This window comes from Leptosomus discolor, chromosome 10, assembly GCF_034619465.1.
Source record: "Leptosomus discolor isolate bLepDis1 chromosome 10, bLepDis1.hap2, whole genome shotgun sequence".
NCBI lineage: Eukaryota > Metazoa > Chordata > Aves > Leptosomiformes > Leptosomidae > Leptosomus > Leptosomus discolor.
The window spans coordinates 589,161-605,929 of NC_141400.1; the positions used below are offsets into that span (position 1 = coordinate 589,161).

General features: G+C 50.9%; 1 protein-coding gene across 1 annotated transcript in view; it reads right to left on the reverse strand.

Annotated features, from left to right (window-relative positions):
- The window catches only part of PSD2 (pleckstrin and Sec7 domain containing 2), a 46,072-nt gene that overhangs the window by 9,306 nt on the left and 19,997 nt on the right, over nt 1-16,769 (reverse strand). The window contains exons 9-12 of the mRNA XM_086470729.1: nt 12,499-12,588; nt 11,337-11,380; nt 6,950-7,140; nt 5,715-5,785 (exon numbers count right to left, since the gene is read on the reverse strand). Coding sequence (XP_086326855.1) covers nt 5,715-5,785; nt 6,950-7,140; nt 11,337-11,380; nt 12,499-12,588 — 396 coding nt within the window. The remainder of the gene's footprint in view (nt 1-5,714; nt 5,786-6,949; nt 7,141-11,336; nt 11,381-12,498; nt 12,589-16,769) is intronic.

Below are 16,769 nucleotides of genomic sequence, written 5' to 3' on the forward strand. Positions count from 1 at the left end.
AGGCTCACAGGTATCGATGTAGGTGTAAGGAAAAGCCAAATCTTCCGTTTCTAACACTGAGCCCAGTAAATCATCTCAAGGTTGAATCAAGCAGGCTGTCTCCACCTTCTGCCTCCCTGCTGCTGGAAAGAGGCCGCGTTCACAAGAGTGCATCGTGCTGGAGGCTCGCTTCTGCACGGGCTGCCTCTGCCAGGAAACTCATCTTAACGCTTCTGCTGTGGCAGTCATGATGATACGTACAGCTGCTGATGCCGGGAGACTTCTGTGTGCTCCTCAGCAGGCACCCTCCACAAACAGCTCCAAGGCTGCACGATGCCACGCACACACAGCTGGAGCCACTACAGTGCCCAACGCTTACGCTGTAGTGTAGGCTGCACCGTGTAGCCTCCCCCTGGAGAATAATCCCACTGTCCTTCAGCAAAGCAGGTCAACTCTGCTCCGAAGCCTCCAGCAGCTTCTCTACCCTTTGCCTCACTCCCTTTCTGCTGCTGAGGAAGAGATGTGTCCAAATGCATAACAGTAACACAAACACTTGCAGTGAAGTGGTTCTGGTTTAAATTTTAAAGAAATTGATTTATACTAAACCCCAAGCATTATCACATTTGGGGGAACTTCAGGAAATGTTTTGTCCACGCTATAGTACCGCTAACCTCACTCTCACATTTTTCATGGTGTTATCTTGCCATATGTTTCCTGGCAAAGGAGTTAACTTGCTATCACAAGGCTGTTGAATTTTTGTCTTATGTGTCCTGCACTGTTCACACAGGTGCCTGCCACTGGGAAATGGGCAAGGTGTGCTGCGTCACACCATTCCAGTTATCCTTAGCCCCCAGCCCTTGGATGGTGATGTTTACTTTTCCCTTGCTTCTCCAGGTGTAGACAGTAGGGGTCAGCAATTTTCAGGGTCTGTTTTGGGGATATCTTCTGCAGGAACGGAGCCCAGGTGTGGTCACTTTGTTTCAGAATCCCTCTAAATTAATTTCATTCACTTTTAGCTTTTAATGTTGATGGTGTAGACAGACTCCCCATTCATGTGCCTCTCCTGTCTGCACAAAGGCTCTGTTTAAACATGCACGACCACCCCCTTGCCTTGGCTTAGTTTCTGCCATGGCAGTGCTCCACGGTGTCTTTGGTTCACTCTTCTGATGCCAGCTCTCCCAAACTGCCCACCATTGCAAGCAGGTGGTGGGAGATCCACAACTAATATAAGCTCCCCGGTTCAAAGCTTGTTTTGTCAAGAAAAGGCATCTCTCGTGCCTGCCTTCGTAGGGCACCTGGATGGGGTGACAGGTGCCCTCTCCTCTGGACTCAGCACCAGCCCTGAGCAGTGATGTGAATATGGACATAGAGCTAGGGAGATTTCTCATGCTCTGGCTTGTGAGTGGGTTTCCTCTTTTTCATTTTCTTCAGCTCACATTTACCAGCCTAAACAAACCATTTCATGAGGAAGACTAACCACTGTGCCCTTTTCAGTCTGGTCATGAACTTGGTGCTTCAAGTAGCACTACCATAGCAAGGGCCTGCCTGCATGGAACAGCATCCATGGCTTGGGGCTGTGCTGGGAACTCCTTCGTGGTTGGGGGCTGCAAGGGCAGACCCTGAAGGAAGACCTGCACCCTTTCCAGTACTTCCATATAAAAGCACCTCATGCTTTATAGCTCCCCATCATTCCTCACAACACCCCTCTATGTGCGGTGATTAAGGGTTATTATCCCCATTTCACAGAGGTGAAGTAAGTTGCCAAAGGCCATGGAGTGAGTCAGTGCCTAGTGCAGATTAGCACGCAGAAGAGGTGCGCCCTGCGCCCAAGCCCACATTTCTTCCTCAAGACTGTGCTGCGCCCCTTTAGGGGATCAAGCAGTTGCTTCAGCAGACTATGTTAGAACATGCTAATCCAGCAATTAACACTGGCGAGTCAATGATATGTGACACCTCTACATCAGCAGGTTTATGGCTGCTGCCCCAATTATTTCTAACAGACTGACTTCTGCCTGTCCACCCACCCACCCACTCTCCTGCCTATCTTATGTCCACCCCTGTATCTGGCCATTCCTCCTTTCTGTGCATCTATCTCCCCAGACCCTCCTTCCCCCCGCCAGCCCCGGCCCTGCCCTTCCCTCTCTCTCTCACTCTTATTTGTACTCAACTTGCTCCCCAAAACCAAATCGAGTAGAGTTTCCTATTAAACTTGCGGGAATTTCCTATTAAAGCCTAGATCCTTGGTTTGGTCTGAGCGAAAAACTGGAACAGGCTGAACCTGTGCTCCATGGCATCAGGTGGGTCTGGAAGCAGGAACTTTCTCCTCTATCTTCACATCAGAAAATCTTTTACCAGTGATTGGTGCTCAAGCCAGGTTCTACCTTATGTTTATCTGCAGGCACCTTCCGCTGAGAGCCTGGGAGTCTGGCATGTTGTTTCCTTCCTGTGTTGTGCAACCCCCTTGTTTTGCAAATGACCCCATAGGCAAGAAATTGCACCAACAGTCGACAGGGCAGGTGGATGCTTATCCACTCTGTGTTGTGGTGCTGGGAACATTTGGAAGTGGCAGGGCAAGGACTTTGTCTTTGTGGTCTCATCCCTCTGTCCTATCTCTGCAAGCCTGATAGATGCTGTCTACAGCTAAGCCCAGCCCAAGGAATCCTCTGAAGAGGACCATATACAGTCTGCCAGCAGCTCATGACTAAGAAACCCCTCTTTGCCCAAATCCTTTGCCCAAACATTCCTCAGGTTGTTCCAAACGCTGCTTCCTTGGGGTACTCTTGGCAATTCCAGTCCCACCTGCTGATACACATCAGTCATGGCTGTTACCTATGAATCACTTTCGTAAGCTAACCACATCTTAGGTGTTCTGCTTCTTCAGTCATTGTCCTTAAAGAAAGTCCTCAGTCTCCTAACCATTTGCTCCTGAAGGTCATCTAGATAAGAACACTGGTATTCTAACTGCCACATCAATCTCATCCCCACTCTCTTTGGAAATTCTGAACACCTAGTACTAACTTAACGAACTCTGTTAATATAACTGTCTAGATGGTTACTGCTGCTAGCCTTGTATAGCAAAGAAAACCCAACCCCTCTGCCCCATCAGCAGCAATGACACTCAGTGTTGGCTTAATAGCTCCTTCTAGTGCTGTCCAAGCAGTCAAGAAAACCTTCAGTAAACTAGATTTGGATCCAGCATGGGAAGAAAATTCTGTCCTGAAAGGGTATTTAATTCCAAATATATACCTCCTCAACAGACTTGTCCCAAGAGACATGTCCTAGAAGTCATAGAATCACAGAATGGGTTGGGTTGGAAGGGACCTTAAAGACCATCCAGTTCCAGCCACCCTGCCCTGGGCAGGGACACCTCCCACCAGACCAGGTCGCTCCCAGCCCCATCCAACCTGGCCTTGAGCACTGCCAGGGAGGGGGCAGCCACAGCTTCTCTGGGCAACCTGTGCCAGCACCTCACCACCCTCCCAGTGAAGAATTTCTTCCTAATATCTCATTCAAATCTATCCTTTTTCAGTTTGAAACCGTCACCCCTCATCCTATCACTAGACTCTTTGATAAGAAGTCCCTCCCCACCTTTCCTGTAGGCACCCTTTACGTACTGGAAGCCTGCTAGAAGGTCTCCCCGGAGCCTTCTCTTCTCCAGGCTGAACAACCCCAACTCTCTCAGCCTGTCCTCACAGGGGTGGTGCTCCAGCCCCCTGAGCATGTTCGTGGCCCCTTCTGGACCTGCCAGAGCAGGGGTGGTCTTTCTTACACTGGGACCCCCAGAGCTGGACGCAGCCCTGCAGGGGGGGTCTCACCAGAGCAGAGCAGAGGGCGAGAATCCCCTCCCTCAACCTGCTGGACACGCTGCTCTTGATACAGCGCAGGAGGCAATCGGCTTTCTGGGCTGTGAACGCACATTGCTGGCTCACACTCAGTTTTTCACCCACCAGCACCCCCAAGCCCTTCCCCGCAGGGCTGCTCTCCATCCACTCATCCCCCAGCCTGTGTCTGTGCTTGGGATTGCCCCGGGCCTGGGGCAGGACCTTGCACTTGGCCTTGTTGAACTTCATGAAGTTTGCATGGACCCGCCTCTCCAGCCTGTCCATGTCCCTCTGGATGGGCTCCCTTCCCGCCAGCGTGTCGACCACAACACATGGTGCCGGTGGCAAAATGGCTGAGGGTGCACTCAATGCCACTGTCCACGTTGCCAACAAAGATGTTAAACCACACCAGTCCCAGTACTGACCCCTGAGTAACGCCACTCATCACTGGTCTCCACTTGGACACAAGGGCAAGTCCTTGGTGAAATATTCATTTAGATCCTTGTGATTTTGATGAAATTGCTTTTTTTTTTCCATAGAATTAAATGTTGGTGCTAGCACTGTTCAAGTTAAATCCTCATGCATCACCCATGGTCAGCATGAGGATCTCCTTGATGGACTCCATGTGGAGACTTGTAATGAGACAAGAGACTGAGAGGTAAGAAGAGTGCCACTAACGTGAAGAACGCCACACTTAGAGGACTGGAGAAGATCTGGGCTCTCCTGTATGCTGCAACTTCCCTCAGCTGCAGGAGAGAGTGGCAAGGCTGTAAAAACACCACTTGGCTAGGAGCAATGCCTACTGTAAATTACGACCGGCGGCTGCCAGATTTCTGTTGGCTTTGTGACATGTGCCATCGGATTTGGCAAAACACAAGAATCATTGGGGTGTGCTACGAGCTCTGAGTCATAATTCCATGCTGCCCTGAGGATCTTTCTGCCTCTCTTATATAATCCAATGTTTGTTTACTCCTATTGCTTTGGAGATAATACTGCAATATATAGGAACAGCTACTCACAGGGAGTGCTGTTCCAGCAAGGTGAGTTCAATGGGTTATTGCACAGCATGTGCTACTAAGGTAGTTCAGACCTAGTTCAGTGGGTTATGCTGTTGCATGATGAACAGACACTTGGCATCCCTGGCTGGCTCACTGACATTTAAGTGAGCCCCTATGCAGGCTCCTTGGATTCTCCCACAGAAAAGACTATCCATGGAAATCCTCCTAGCATCCAAGTGTCTTGAAAGGCAGAGAGCTGAATGCTATGGCATGCAGGGAAGCTCTTCCATGGTGACTTTGCCTCCCACAAGGACCTGGGATTTACACTTGTGTTGACTAGAGGTGGCTACAGAACAAACAGAGATGAAGAGAGGCAGAAAGCGTCACTTGGCAACCCATGGAAGGACCCAGCTCAGCAAGGTCCTGAAGAAGAGAAACCTCAAGCATGGACTCAGTGAAGCTGCTCATAATCAGATCTATGCCAGCAAATAAAACAATAGGCAGGATAAGACTGGTCTGATGCTCTGCCTCTTCAGATTCCTACTGCATGCCTCACCAACATCCTATTTCACCTGTTCCATATCATCTGTTCATTCATTGTCCCCAATAGCTCCTACTTGCTGGGACAGTTCTGCAGAAATCTTGCCTCAATGTTCCCTCTTTCATACTTCTTCCTGTATAGCCCTCTTTTGAGGCTGTGAATAGAGCCCTTAGCATGAACACCACCACCAAAGATGACAGCATCCTCCAGTCCTGTATCCTGGTCTCTGGAAGAGTTCTGTAGATGTTCATGCATGCGTTAGGACATGGATTCACCTCTACTTGCATGGACTGCACCTCTGCTTGGGTCTCCTGCTTAGGACAGCATGACTGCTTTGGAGACAGCATGGAACAGCAAATGGTCCACCATGGTTACCTTTTGTAAATAAAGGACGGTCCCTTTAAGCACAGCATAAAATTTCTTCCAACCTCTTCTTCCTCTGGGAGCTAAAAAAGGAAGAACATTTAATTATACATGTTACATGTCTGCTTTTGCCAGTGCTGCTTGACCTTCACATTTCTGGCAAAACCAACCCTTCTCGTGACCCAGCACAGGCGCGCACTCGTGCCCCGACCTCACACACCTCCAAGCTGTTGCTTATGAGTGGCTTGTCTGCAGGGACATGTGTTTGAGAGACATGGGCTGGGAGATGCAGCCTCCTAGCAGGAAGACAAGCAGGTCAAAATCAGAGACGAGCTTGTATAGGGATACCAGTGGACACGTGCAGGAAGTTTCTGCTCCTCCAAACCTCCAAGGTTCATGTTCCTTGGACTAAATGCTTGAGGAGGAGAGACATTCCCTGTGCTAATCTGCTTCACATGCGTTAGGCAGACATACTCTAGATAAGGCAGCTTCTGTTCCACTGAGGAGGGAGCATTACCATCAGCTGTCTTAATGGACTGGGAGACAGAGAGCTAGCTGGAAGCTGGAGAGGGGCTGGAGGTGAGGGGAGCCATCTACATCACCCCAAGACAGCTGATCCTCCAGGCATGGGCTATTAAGAAAGCACTGGAAGCAAGGGAGGCCTTTGGTGGTAATCTCTACTCAAGACTTCTAATCTTCCAATCATATCAGTTAGCAAAAGGGGTTATCCAAGGTTTCATTAATCTCTGCTCATAAGCAATTCCCAAATAAATTTTCCTTCACCTCTCCTGTAAGTCCGTATGCTGACAGCAGAGCTACGAGGCATCCTGTTGCCCAGACAGCCCATGGCAGCTGTTTCCAGCACATGGCAGAATACAGAGAGGAACAAAGCTTCGAAGACCGGACTGCCCCACGGTCAAGGCTGGGGTGAGCAACTGCTGTGGAACCAGCCTCACTCGATCACTCAGAGTGGGGGATTCAAGATTATGCCCATGAACAGAATGGAAGACCAGGTCTATCTGTGTGGGACAGGCACTGTTAGGTTCCTTGGCAATGAGAAACATTCATGCCTACCAATGCCTCAAAACACCCTCTTTCCCCTGTGCCCTGGCACTCATGGATCTGGGGTTCTCTCTTGCGTTCCCTGGGACATGGTGCAGAAAGGCCTTCAGCAGGGAGCCAGGGAGAAGGCTAGGGCAAGGCTCTGGGACTGCCTGGGGCACGTCTCCTGTCCTGTTAACACGTACTTCTCTTCCCATCCATGTCTGCATGGGTTTTACGGGTGAGGACACCGTGCTTGTAGGTGACTGCGTTCAGCGCCTGGGGGATGTCCAGGAAGGGGTTGCTGCTGTCAACAATCCTTGTCACTTTCTTCGCACTGGCTCCAAATTTGTCATCTACCAGCTCCGAGAGTGATTTCCTCAACTCGTCCTCATCACTTGGAAACAAAGTCAGAGAAGAGATTGAGTGGAGGACACAAGGGTTGGGTCACAGTATGCCCTATCTGTTTAGGTTTCAGAGTTATTTATTACAAGACTAGTCAGAGAAAGAAAATGAAAGGAGATGCAGGGACTGTAACACCCAGAATGTGCCAACAGTGGTGATCTGGACATAGCTGGGAGGAGAGTTGGTGGCAGGTAACTATCCCAGTGGTCCCACTGTGAGGTTACTCCAAATAGGTAAGTGAATGGGTGCTTGTCTGAACACCAGGAAACTACAGACATACCATTGCTGAGGAGTACAAGCATTTCACAGGGAGAGCCTACAATTCTGTGCCCTAAATCCAGATCTTAAGGAGGTCTTTTGCTGAAGACCAGGTAACACTGGCATTTCTCAACCTCTGAGAGGCAGCCCCTGGGGCCTCCTAGATACTGAAGGAGCTTGAGGAATGTTCTATGCATCTCTGACGAACAAAAGGTCTGCAGGCATTAGGAAGATGGGCCACTTGATCAAAAAAACCACATACCCTGGAACAGGTCATACATCAGCTCCCCATTTGCATCCTCAGGGTGGGCCAACAAAGAGCACGAAATGCTGGTCATTTCCATAAACACTGCCTCTTCTCACAGATCTCCTGGTCCTGGATCCTGGGCAGCAAGGGCTGTGCAGCTTAGGGAAGTGTATTCCACTGACTCCACCAAGCCTGCCTCTTCCTGTTTGGAGTAAAACCTACTCCAGCACATAGAAACTAGAACTTGTATGGGAAGTGGTATTTGCCAGCGTTCCTGGGACATTAAGGAGGGAAAGCAAATAGAGAATTTCTGCCCTGTGTGACACATGTCAATGTGTAAACGGTATGAGTGGTGACCTTAGGTTGCAGATTAGATTGGGACCAAACATCAGCTGAGGAGTGACCCAGGGATGAATCCACTAGCTGGGTTGTGAGCAGTAAAATACCACACTTCCCCACCTGTAGCAAGTAGACGGCCAAAGCATCAGACAGCTCTTGGAAAAGAAGGATGATTTCTCAGTCCTCAGCACCCACAGGAGTCCTGGGGCTTAGGCAGAGCCAGACACTATACCTGGGTGGGGAGTTAGTGGAGCTCAGTTCTCGGAGCTGCACCAGAGACACCCCTCTGGGCTCCTGTTTGCTGCTGGGACAATGGTTGTATACCTGCCTGTGCGGTCGGGCTTTGTGAGCCAGGGCATTTCATTCCCTGGGATGGACAAGGACACACAGAAGGCCGAGGCAAGCAAGGAGAAGAAGGTCTTGCCTGTGTAAGGTTACAACTTGGTGCCACATATCTGAAAGAAAACCAGGTATCCCGCATCAGGGAGACCCTGTCCCACAGCAGAGATACCGAGAGGTCTCTTGTGTTGCAGCCTGTCCATCTGCAACCAAGCAGGACACCCTGCAGCAAGGCAGGTCCCAGGACAGTGTGGGGTGAACAAGGGAGTGCCAGGATACAAGTGGGGTGTCTGGAGGAGGACAGGAGGGGGGCTAGATGCTGCTGACTGGAACTGTGCCCGAGCCTGGGAGCGTGTGCTGGCAGGCGTTGTGTAACCCCTGCCCACATCCAGCAGCAGATGAGCTTCTGCTGAACTCCTCTTACATAAACCGTCCTGCCGGCACCTTCTGCGGAGCTACAGCGCTCCTCCTCCTGCCTACGTCCACCCGCCGACCTGCCCTCTGCTGCAGAGCTGGCATTGCCGCTTGCCTCTCGCACAGACGCCACGCAAGATTATTTTTAAAGTGCAATCGATGCTATGTGACCTGCTAAGAAACCACCACCCTTCCAGGGCCACCAGCTGGCTACGTGCCTCCCGAGGGAGACATCGGCCCACAGTGAGCACCGCTGCCATCAGGGCTGGCAATGGGGGTCCTGCTCTGCAAAGCCTCACCCAGGTAGTTGGGGAGAGAGGTGGGAGCAAACTGGCTCCAGACGCTTTTCTGGCCAGGACAATATGAGAACTCAGAGTAGGTGATGGAGCCAACAGCCCAGAAGGTCCTGCTGAGTCCCATGACCCTCTGGAGACAAGAGAGGTCTGAGGCTAAGGACAAGGGAAAGGGAAAGGGAAAGGGAAAAGGAAAGGGAAAGGGAAAGGGAAAGGGAAAGGGAAAGGGAAAGGGAAAGGGAAAGGGAAAGGGAAAAGGAAAGGGAAGGGGAAGGGGAAGGGGAAGGGGAAGGGGAGGGGAAGGGAAGGGAAAGGGAAAGGGAAAGGGAAAGGGAAAGGGAAAGGGAAAGGGAAAGGGAAAGGGAAAGGGAAAGGGAAAGGGAAAGGGAAAGGGAAGGGGAAGGGGAAGGGGAAGGGGAAGGGGAAGGGGAAGGGGAAGGGGAAGGGGAAGGGGAAGGGGAGGGGAAGGGAAGGGAAAGGGAAAGGGAAAGGGAAAGGGAAAGGGAAGGGGAAGGGGAAGGGAAGGGGAAGGGGAAGGGGAAGGGGAAGGGGAAGGGGAAGGGGAAGGGGAAGGGGAAGGGGAAGGGGAAGGGGAAGGGGAAGGGGAAGGGGAAGGGGAAGGGGAAGGGGAAGGGGAAGGGGAAGGGGAAGGGGAAGGGGAAGGGGAAGGGGAAGGGGAAGGGGAAGGGGAAGGGGAAGGGGAAGGGGAAGGGGAAGGGGAAGGGGAAGGGGAAGGGGAAGGGGAAGGGGAAGGGGAAGGGGAAGGGGAAGGGGAAGGGGAAGGGGAAGGGGAAGGGGAAGGGGAAGGGGAAGGGGAAGGGGAAGGGGAAGGGGAAGGGGAAGGGGAAGGGGAAGGGGAAGGGAGAGAGGAGGAACATCCACTGTGTTAGCTTAAGGCCCCAGGTCTGCCATGGGCTTCCCCACGGCAGCGGTCAGAAGGTGTTGGGGCTGGGGAGCACAGCACACCCCTCACTGAGGGTCCTGGTCTGTAGTCTGGGCAGGGGGCAAGTAGAAGAGCGGAGGAAGAAGGGCTGAGGAAGGTGCTGTGTCAACCTGTCATGGAGGCCACCACACTAGCTGTTCCCAGACTTGTTTCAGGGTAACAAAGGATAATCTGGAGGAGCAGACGGTGCATGTCATCAAGTTTGTGGATGACATAAAAATGAGAGGTACCGCTCAGAGGGACAGGAGCCCTAGTAAATACAGCACCCCAGTACTGCACGAGGGTGGAGGGGTCCTGCAGAAGGGTCGGCTGGGGCTGACTGGGTGGGGAGCAGCTCTGAAGAAAGGCCCTGGAGCTGCCGGTGAACAGGAGCCAGCCAGTATGTCCTGGCAGAAAGAGAGGCCAAGAGCACTCTGGGCTGTGTAACAGCAGCACAGTGAGGAGGCTGAGAGAAGTGATCATCCTCCTCTGCTCTGCACTCATGACATCATATCTTAATACAGCAAACAGTATTGGGCCCCAATACAGGAAAGGGCATCAACAAGGTGGAGAGAGTTCAGCAGAGGCCACCAAGATGCCTGGGGCCTGGAGCACTTGCCATGTAAGAAGTGACAAGGGGAACTGGACTTGTTCAACCTAGAGAAGAGATGGCTTTGGGGGACCTCATGGCAGCCTTCCAACATGTGTGAGGAGGCTGTCAAGAGGCCAAAGCCAGGCTCTTCACCATGGTGCCTGGGCATAAGTCAAAACAACAGTGGTTTCAAATGGATAAGAAAAAAATATCAGTCTCGGAATAATTAAGCAGTGGTTCATGGATCCAGAAGGGCTGTGGGTTCTCTATCCTTAGAGTTTTTCAGGATCAAACTGAACAAAGTCCTGAGCATCTTGGTCTGAATTCAGTGTTGACTATACTTCGAGGAGAAAGCTCGACTGGAGATCTCACAGGGTCCCTTCCTGCCTGAGTGATTCTCTGATACTATTTCCAGGAGAAACTATGTGGAAGAGATGGAAAGTCTCAGTGACCAAAATAACTCCAGATCTTGAGTTCCCTGTGCAAAGACCTCTGAAGCACTTGGAGAGGGACCAGCACTTTACAGGTGCAACAGCAAACAAAGAGGGCATTTTCTTCCTTTATATCATGCCTGTGGACCCTGTGTCCACAGACTGCCACCAACCTCCCTCTCTGCTTTTGTGTCTAAGCCATAAATAAACCCAGCTTGGCTACAGGAGGGACTTCAGTGTTTAAGGGCTTGGCAGAAAATGTTCTGGGAGCTTCTGGGGCTACAAACATGACTCAAGACTTGTCAGCTACTTTGAAAGACTCACTATCTCTGAAATGCTTAACATATACTTACATGGCCCACTCCAGCTTCTCATTCTTGATGGAATTATACAGTGTCTGAAACAAGAACGCGGTATTAGCTGTGTCTCTCATGGAAGACATGTCTGAGTTGTGGAAATCATCTCCTCCACTCCCTGTCTGTGTTCTTGGAGAGATACCTTCCTTGCTGAACTGTCCTGATGTATTCACCAGTGAGCAGGACAACTGCCCTGCTAGACCCTTTTTTGTCTATGCCACACTGGGTATTGGCCTGGACACATCAGCAGCAGAGGAGCCTGGCATCCAGCCTTACTCAGAAGCCTGTATAGGACAATTTTGACTAATTCTGGGTGCTGCACCTAGTCCTGAGTGAATTCTGGCCTACACAAAGATGGCAGAAGACTCCGGGGTATGCCAAGACACCTCCAGTGTCTCAACTAGGGGAAAGGGACAGTGGAGGCTTGAACACTGCCCTGAGAAGCAGAGGAGGGATGAATGACCATAGGGATCATCTTTTCCAGTTCCTCGTGTGCAAAATCCCAGTGGCTTCCCTGCGGCACTGGGAAAGAGGCAGGAATGGGCTAGGAAAGCAGAATATGGAGGCGGCCCTGACCACACTGAGGGGTGCGGTAGGATGAGGTCTGTTGGGAGGCAGTGGGGTCGTCCAAAGCATGATAGTGACACCCCTGATGTGGCACTGTCATTTCAGCCTCCTTCCGTACAGCAGAATCCAGGTCAGGTTGCTGGAATGTAGCAGGTGCAGACAACAGTGGTGGTGTTATACTCACTTTGGGGTGTTTAACCGACATCCCATGGCACTGAGCTAGTTGTGTCAGAGCACTACAACTAATTACATGAGTGAAGGCAGAAAAAAGTATCAGTGCCAGACGGTCACATTTGGGGGCGGGGAGTACCTTGTTCTGTGCATTGTCTGGTGTGTCACAGAGCTGCTGTGGGGGAGAGGGAAGCCTGGTGCGCTCTGAGGGAGGATATGCCACAAATCTGGATAAAACACCACCAGTGAACAGACCGCTGGTGGTTCACTGCAAGTTAGCAGAAGCTACCCATGTGGGTTACAATTCTTCTAATGAAACAACTGTGCACTGGAAAATGCTGATTCAAGGGCTCAGAGTGTCCCAGTAGGTGGCACTACAATAATAATGACGGTATCCCACTGTCTACTTGTATCACGTTACCTTCAGCAAATCCTTTGCAAAGTCCTTCCCATCGTTCAGCCCATCCAGGTTTGCTATGAACTGTTGACACGACATCTTTTTGCCAATATTCTGTAAGGCAAAGAAGCAGGTCATTAAACTTCTGGAGAGTTTTGACTTTAATCAGAGTGTCTTTTAAAAAACAATTTTACATATAGCAGTGAAGCCTGGGTTTGCCTCAAGAGCTCAAAGCTGAAAGGTCTTCTGCTCTGATTTGCTATTGGGCTCTCTGCTTTATTTGCTCATGCTAGCACCCAAATGTTTCAAACTACCTCTTTTTTAATGGTGGAGACAAAACACCTGAAAAGAACCTCTCCAGCTCTTACTCCAGACTTTCTAAGTGATCTCACCTCTGGTCTCCAGGTTGGTCCTGGTACAGGGTCTGTGTCTCAAAACTCAAGACAAGCACTCAGACTGCCTTGAAATTGCAATGTTTGGATGGGTCTCCAAGCCTGTCGTGTGTGAGATTGTGTAAGCACGCAGTGTCAGCATCTGAAGACAGCCAGCACTGGGCAACAATTTGTCCTTCACAGAAACTCTTATTTTTGATTGCCATTATGAAAGGAGATGATCCAGCTACTGGTACTGTGTGAACCTGAGTGCTGTGGCATTTGAGGGAAATCACGTACACTGGGAGAATCTCACAATCTGGACCATGCTCATCACCAACCAATGTCGAGACTATTTGGTGCTGATGCTTTCAGGTCACCTGGCATCCCTGATATCTGGCTGTGGCATTTGTCCTCCCAATCCCTTTACCTCTCACCATAGCCAGGTGAGTCACTTTCTCAGCCTGTGAGGGTCAAGGGGCTGGAGGCAGGCAGCCTTTTTCCAAGCCTCCCCCTGCAATCCCACCTCTCCAAAGGACTGGAGCAGAGGTGTGGAGGAGTCAGTGGGAATTGCAGGGTTCAGAAAAAGGAGTCTGATATCACAAAGTAAAGATAGGTGTCTCCAATGCCATGTCATATTGCAGCCTTCACACCCTGGAGTGAAGTCCCCCAGGACAGACTCCATGACGACATCACACAGAGTGGACAATGGACTTCAGGAGAGCATGAGCTGCCACCAGCAATCCTAAGGTTCCCAACAGCATCCTGACACCAGGTGGGCTTTGCATCAAGGTATCAACAGGGTGGCCACCCAGGAGGACCTAGGAGGATGGCCAAGAACAGCAGAGTCAGGACCCTGCTTAGGAACTCTGAGGAAGAAGGGCCTCACTGGGTCACTGGGAGGGGATGAAGCTGCAGCAGATGTATCCTCTGTGCAAGAAAATAACCTCTTGAAAGAGACTGACACAAGAAAGCCCTGCCCACAAACACACACAACAGATGACCTGGAGGCTTCTTCCCAAGCGAGGCCTTGGGATTAATTAGCACACAATGACCCCGCACACCCCCCTGCCATCTATGTGTGCAGACACACTCTTTGGCTACACAGGGAGCCAGCTCTGCCTTTGAGCAGCTCTTTCGGATACTGTTAATTATGCCTCCTGTTGGTGCCAGCTCCAGATGAGCCGGCACCCTTGGAGATCCAAGAAAAAGGGGAAGAAAGCACTGCTACAAATCTGCAGTGCCTGGGGACATGGGGCAGCACAACACGAGGCTCAGCCGTCTTTGCTGTCTCACAGGGGAGCCCCATGGCTGATGCCCATAACTGGACCCCATAGCTAGAGGCCACCGCCAGCTAGTGCTCAGTGGGTAGAGGAGCTGCAGAAGAGCTGCAGGGAAACCTGCAGACACGCTGTTTTTTTCAGCAGAGGGAAGAGAGATGTGTGTACTTGATGGCTGGTGAATTACAGGGGAAAAAAAAAAAAAAAAAAGAGAAGCCAGCAGCAGTATTGCATGCGGATGGAGAAAGGAAGGCACACATAAAAAATGCAGTAATGAACCTAGACGAGGGAGGGAGTTTGGAGGTGAGGTAGGTATGTTGCCTGAGACCTTGAAGCACCAAATTACTTTGCACAGAGAGAAGGTGACTGCTTCTCCCCCTGCCTTTGGGGCAGGAAAGCAGAGTGCGCAGCACAGGCCTTCTGCCTGCAGAGATCTTGTTGCAGTGGCCCAGCAATGAATGCAGAGGCCAACACATTTTAGGAGGTGAGTGGACACTCTGAGACAAAGTGGCACAAGGGCCTTGCAGGCCCTTCTTTGGGTTGCTCACGTATTGCGTTCAGGACATACATTAATCACAGGGGATGGCTTCTTTTTTATTCCGTGATCTGTCTCTTTCTCTTGCGCAAGCCCAAACTGAGACAGAGGGATGAAAACACATACCCCTCTCTGACAACAAGAAGAGGTGATGAGAAAGCTCCAGCAAGGATGCTGATACTGCGAACAGCTTGTTGGACAAGGTTTCGAAGCACTGCAGAGTCAGGGGCAGGATTCAGGCTGGCTGTCAGTAGGATTGAGCACAGGATGGTGGGATGGCTCGGATGCAATACAACCTCAAGTCAATAATATCGTAACACTTCAGTTTGCCTCTTTGAGAAATGGGCTGGAGCGAGCCACTCAAATATAAAGCCCTGCAAATGCCTCCAAATCATCACCAGCTGAACAGAGGGGAAAAAAAAAACCCCACTCCAGGACATGGACTTTGCAGCTTGATTTGATCGACGCTTGCAAAGAAACAGTTCTGTAATCACAAGTGCCTCATTATCAACAGCACCAGTAGCAGGGACTGCCTGAGCTTCTGCACACTGCAACAGTATTTGGCAAGTATGGGAAATCCCAGGAACAACTCTGGAAAGGGCCATTGTGAAGGTGCAGCAGCCTGCCTTCTTGTGCAGTAGGCCACCTTGCTGACTCAGTAAGATCATCACAAGCAGACATAATCTTCAGGGGAATGTCTCTGTACACCTCAAAACTCAGCGTTCAGGTGTTCTATGTCCCTTGCTGAACTGGGACCCAGGGTAGGGAGATGCATCTTCATTTCTGGCCAGCCACACAGAGGGGGGCATTTTGCTTTTTTGTGGCGCATCAGTCACTTACCAGCAATAGAACAAGCCAGCAAGGCTGCTCCACAGACACATACAGCTACTATTCCTGACACGTCCCCCTGGCAGAAAAGAACTTCATCCCATCTTTGCTTGCTCCCAGCCATGCAGCATAGCATGAGAAATCACTGTTGGACAATCAGCTAGCACCATGGTGTGCTTGGATGGAGGGCGAGCGAGTGAACGGCGGATTAAATAGATAAGAAGGGATGGACAGTTAGATGGAAAGGGTAGGGGCAGCATGGGAACGGAGGGACAGAGGTTCATGGCTGCAGACAGTGTATGAGAATGGAGACAAACAGAGACAAGGTGCATGACAGTGGTTAGAGTGCATAAGAATAAGGAAGGATGAGATGGATGTGATGGTAAGTAGACATGGCTGATCCTGCCATCCCATTCTTTCAATCTAGTGTAACTCCCCTGTTTAGAGTTGGGTTCTTTCCTCCTTTGAGCCTCAGACATTTGCTGCTGAGCTAACTCACCCAAGATGATCTCAGACCATCTCCTGAAGTGTCCAGGATGGCTCTATCCACCTCCAGAAGACTCTGGGCTGTAGCCTGGCATTCCTTGGCTGTTGCCAAGGCCCAGCATTAGGAGGCTGGGTGTATGAGTATGGAGCTGGGTGCTGAGTGGGAAAAGCAGGTGCTGTATGAAAGCCCCAAGAGAAGCAGGTTCCTGGGGGCCAGAGGCCATGAAGAGAGGCTCTCTTGGGTGCCCTCCCCAGCACCCCCTCTGTGAGGTGTTAAACCACTTGAGTTGCTGGGCTGGAGGTCCCAGGCATCAAACATCTCAGCTGCAGAGTGGTGAGTGAGGCACATCTGTGAGCTCCCCAGCACGAGTGTCATGCCCCTAGCAGGCCCTGCTTTTACTTAGGCTCTTTTGACCTCTCCCAAATACCCATCCTCATGGGAAAAAACCCAAGCAACTACATTTATGCTTCAGCATGAAGTGATGGTCACTGGTCTGACTGGACCGTGGGCGTGTTCTAGGCTGCAGAAGCAAAATCACCCCGCTACAGGGAACAAACCTGCAAACGTTGGGTACCAATGACCCCCAGGCCATGCAAAGCTGCTGTGGGCAGACTGGTGTCACTCTGCAGGTGATGCCAGTGGCTGCTCATATCTCAGAGCTCTTCAGCTCTCCCAGTGCTACTAACACAGCAGTATTGCTAACACCAAACCATAAGCTTGGCTTAAGAAGAATATCACAGGGTTTGTAAGATTAATAGCAAGGGACGTGTGGAGTTAGGAGCTGCCAGGGATCC